This window comes from Cryptotermes secundus, unplaced genomic scaffold, assembly GCF_002891405.2.
Source record: "Cryptotermes secundus unplaced genomic scaffold, Csec_1.0 scaffold847, whole genome shotgun sequence".
Taxonomy (NCBI): domain Eukaryota; kingdom Metazoa; phylum Arthropoda; class Insecta; order Blattodea; family Kalotermitidae; genus Cryptotermes; species Cryptotermes secundus.
Window position 1 is genome coordinate 92,228 of NW_019720577.1, and position 4,621 is coordinate 96,848.

Below are 4,621 nucleotides of genomic sequence, written 5' to 3' on the forward strand. Positions count from 1 at the left end.
TTTGAGAACAGGGTGTTGAGGAGAATATTTGGACCGAAGAGAGATGAAGTGACAGGAGGTTGGAGAAAACTGCATAATGAGGAGCTTCATAACTTGTACTCTTCTCCAAGTATAATTAGAATGATCAAGTCAAGGAGGATGAGGTGGGCAGGTCATGTAGCATGAATGGGGGAGACGAGGAATGCATATAGGATACTGGTGGGAAAGCCAGAAGGAATGAGACTACAGGGAAGGTGAAGGCATAGGTGGGTGGACAATATTAGAATGGATCTTAAAGAGATAGGATGGGATGGTATGGATTGGATAGATCTGTCTCAGGATAGGGACCAGCAGAGGGCTCTTGTGAACACGGTGATGAACCTTCAGGTTCCATAAAATGCTGGGAAATTCTTGAGTGGCTGCAGAATTGGCGGCTCCTCCAGAAGGGCTCAGCTCCATGAGTAAGTAAGTAAGTAAGTAAGTAAGTAAGTAAGTTGTTCTGTTAAGGCATGTCTCTGACATTGCAATGCACATATCTATCATTCTGAATTGAAAAACTGATCCTGCACCTATCCTGTGGTGTACTGTCAACTTTTCTTTAGGACCGCTTTAAATAATTTAATTATTATTTTACTGAAGTCATAACTTGACATTTATTTATTATCACTTAAATTTACAGGTTTATAATTTTTTATAATTTTATATATATACTAAATAGTAGGCCACAAATTAAGCCATGATTTTGACTTTTATGATGCTGTATTGTTTTGTCTTGCACTGACAATGCTATGTTTCAGTGGAAATTTTGAGATGTCAAGGCACCAGTTTGTCATTTCCTTGACAGGTCTCTGCAACCATAAGTTTCAGAACTTTAAGTTCGAAAGTGACACCCCCCAAGCTGAATGTTTCACACATGTTGAAATGGATGTTGTAAGAGTCAGCCAACCAAATTTGTATTTGGGCAGTTACCCAGTTTGAATGCAACATATCAGTTGAGAGAATTATATACTTTCTGAAAAACAGCTTATTTTGGTTTCCAGCATCATTTTCCAACATGCTAGCTCCAAAACCTGAATATTATTTAGAGTCACCACTTGAACCACAGTGGATGTGTGTTGAGCATTTAAATGAAAGTGTTATAAGCATAATTTATTTTAATTGCAAGATTTGGGACTATCAGCTTACCAACTGTATGTGAATGAAGAGTGAATTGTGTTGTACTTTTTTACATATTTCATTGAAGTGTTTCATTTTATCTTCTGGTGGTGAAGAAATCAGCCTCAGTACCACTGATGCTGGTAGTTCTGATGGTAAAACCCTTGAGATTCTCATGCTATCTGGCTCCCTAGTCCGTCCATTCAGATTTCTTTCACCTGCCATTAGTGACATTTATGAAAGTACATCTCTCACTGGTGCCCACTCCTTTAACTAATTCCTTTTAGCATTAATCCTATTAACCCTGAAAGGGAAAAGTGAATGAAGAGAAAGAAGTTCGGCTACAGAACTCTGGAAAGATAACTGCAGCAGTGGATTCAGTATTTTGAACTTGTCAGCAGATGTAGCCTAGTGTGTTTAAAAAGAACGCCACATTATGGAGCTATGAGATTGTGCTGTATGTTAGTTTTATTGAATGTTTAGAGTAATTCCACATATTAAAACTCTGTTAGGGCATCAGTGCATTGTGTACTAGTTTGATATGAATTTTTAATTAATTTGAAACTGTATTGAAATCTGATCATCTTTAATCTGTGTGACCTTCCTTGAACATACTGAACTACATCTACTCTATAGAGAAATCTGGGAATTTTCTAGTGAATACGTCTGACAAAGTACATCATCTTGACAGGCATGTGAGTAATACTGTTGGCACTTAATTCCTGTAATATTATGCTCCCTATAAATTTCCATCTGATCACAACATTGTATGAATTCTAAGTACAGGTGATGTATATATTTGTAGATATTTGCTCCATAGTTCTTACAAGTACTGTTGCAAATCTGTTATATAGCAATGTTCATTCATATAGAAGATCTGAGATTTTCATGGTGGTAGCAAAAATTCATGTTGTGGCCTTCTGGGTTAAGATACCATATAGTAATTTGGTAGGTGTGTACTAGGACTTTTATCCTCAGAATTAAAGCAATATGTTCCTCTGAAATGTTAGTACCCATCATAAATCAGAAAACCACAATATCAATGTTTTATATATTTTTATAAATGTAAACATATTTTAAGTGATATAATGATACAAATTCCGTCCCAAGTGCAATCAATATATTATGTGTCCTTGATCTTGCTCCTCTACACTACATGTTTCGGCCTCAGACGGCCATCATCAGGTGTATAACACTCACGTTGCTGTCACACTGCACCCGGCCCAAAATTTAACATTTAAAACACTTTCCTTCTTATTATCAACATCTACTTCGTTGATATCTGTCTGGTTTGTAGATTATTTTACACACGTTAATTTTGACATTCCTGTAATAGCACCATAAAATCTTTAGTTCTAATTTTAAAATCATTTAAAATTTTTCTCTAAATTTTAAATTTAAAATTGTTAGGGTTACTCGCCCTATGTCTAAAGTGCTGCAGCGGCTAGTTCTTGTTTCCACACTGTATAGGTGTTATCCTGTGTAGTCTTCCTGTGTGCGTGCCGCTGTTATTCTTTACTACGTGTGTAAAATAATCTACAAACCAGACAGATATCAACGAAGTAGATGTTGATAATAACAAGGAAAGCGTTTTAAATGTTAAATTTTGGGCCGGGTGCAGTGTGACAGCAACGTGAGTGTTATACACCTGATGATGGCCGTCTGAGGCCGAAACATGTAGTGTAGAGGAGCAAGATCAAGGACACATAATATATTGTTTGCACTTGGGACAGAATTTGTATCATTGTACCATTTATCGTATGGAGTGCAACAGGATGCTTAAATATAATATTGTAAACATATTTGACAAATAAGTAAATAAATTAAACCCAGTGTGGGTATGTCACCTATGTAGTAAAAACGTAACTGTCTAAGAGTTAACTACTGGTAGCCACAAGCGCTTCTCTCATTAATACTGGAACACCCCTGGCATTATCAACAGAATAAAATGCAACACATGTATCTTACATGTTCAACACATCTAATCATATTTGCTTTGCTGTTTGTTGTAGAGGCCATGAAGATGCAAAATTCATTAGTGGCGGGTGCATCTGGAAAAGTGAAAGCTGTACATGTGAAAGCTGGAGACACTGTTGGAGAAGATGATGTTCTGATTGAGTTTGAATGATGTTTAAAAAATAATCAGATGCTTCCATACTGCTGATAAAATACCCTTATACATATATACACTATGTCCTCCTTAGAGGCACAGACCAAGTAATTAGTGAATAATGTAGTCCTGTGTAGATACAGCTGAAATATTGCCTCTACACAGTTGCCACATTGAGACCACAATTCACACTGAAATGTGGAATAAAATTTAAGACTTCTATCCATAATAACAGGAAATTCAAAGCTTATCATATATGATCAAATACATGGCAGTAGCTTAGACTGTTCACTGCCATGGGAGGACCCTTGTGATATGCAACAGTATGTCATAATGGCACCTTTTTTCTTTTGTCAAAATATAAACTTTTCCTTTGGTATGTTTCTTAATCATTATTATACTTCAAGTTTTATTTTCCATTTATAACAGTGTACCATTTTCAAAATTTTAAAGATCTGAATCTGAAATACTTCTTTCTCAATGTCTATTGATGCCTCCCCTAATATTCTCTGCAGTTGAGTCATTGTTATACCGGCAATTATGGATTTTAGGTGTCATGCTTTAGTATTTCATTTCACTGAAATTGTTATTGTATTGCTACTTAAAGTATTAAATTTACTGTCACATAATTTCTCTTTTGCATTAAATGAATTTCAATCACTTGCATGAATTAATATTTTGCCCCTTTTTATAGAATAAGTGCAGTAGTTGTTACCTTACACACTAGATGTATAATGAAAGGAAAGACATTAAAACATGTAGTCACAGATATCTCTGTAAGCAACCTTTACATAAATACTGTCACATGATAGAGTGATTATAGATGGTGGTTGGATTTGTAATTGGATTTACTGAACTCTTATAACTCATAACTACAAGTAAGGATTATGCTCTCACTGTTCTACACACCTTATAAATCACAATAGACCCAATTGGTCTTCTCAGTCTGTTACAGTCTTCACTAGTCGTTGCTTGGTAGCAGCTTATAACAGTGGACGTTGCCTTTCCTCTGGGTTCCTGAACTGTCCGCAGCCTCAGCTACCAGTTCCTCACAGCAACAGCTCTCAACAACTGAGTCCTGCAGTTATCTAACTGCAACTCCTAACCTGTCGTGCTTGTCACATCTTGGCATGGACCATGTAGAAAACACTATTCCTCTGTTGCAGATTCGCTAAATCTGAGACCCATGTGAAGTTATTTGTCGTGTGGCATACCCAACATGTGACAACAGGTGTCAGAAGTGAGATTAGTTCAGATTCTGAGACGAATTTAGAAGGGTTATTGGACTAACATCACCTCGAGTGTTATAACGCACAAAAGGAAAAATGGGTTCTCAACAAATAATGGCGTTTCTGCTAGCCATGCAAGAAAAGGCGG

General features: G+C 36.4%; 1 protein-coding gene across 4 annotated transcripts in view; it reads left to right on the forward strand.

The window, feature by feature from the left end:
* Positions 1–4,066, forward strand: part of LOC111869723 (propionyl-CoA carboxylase alpha chain, mitochondrial) — a 62,487-nt gene extending 58,421 nt beyond the window's left edge. For all 4 annotated transcript variants that reach the window (XM_023861453.2, XM_033753573.1, XM_033753574.1 and 1 more), the window contains one exon: positions 3,147–4,066. In XM_023861453.2, the coding sequence (XP_023717221.1) occupies positions 3,147–3,262 (116 nt within the window). In that variant the 3' untranslated portion in view covers positions 3,263–4,066. The remainder of the gene's footprint in view (positions 1–3,146) is intronic.
* The last annotated feature ends 555 nt before the right edge of the window (positions 4,067–4,621 follow it).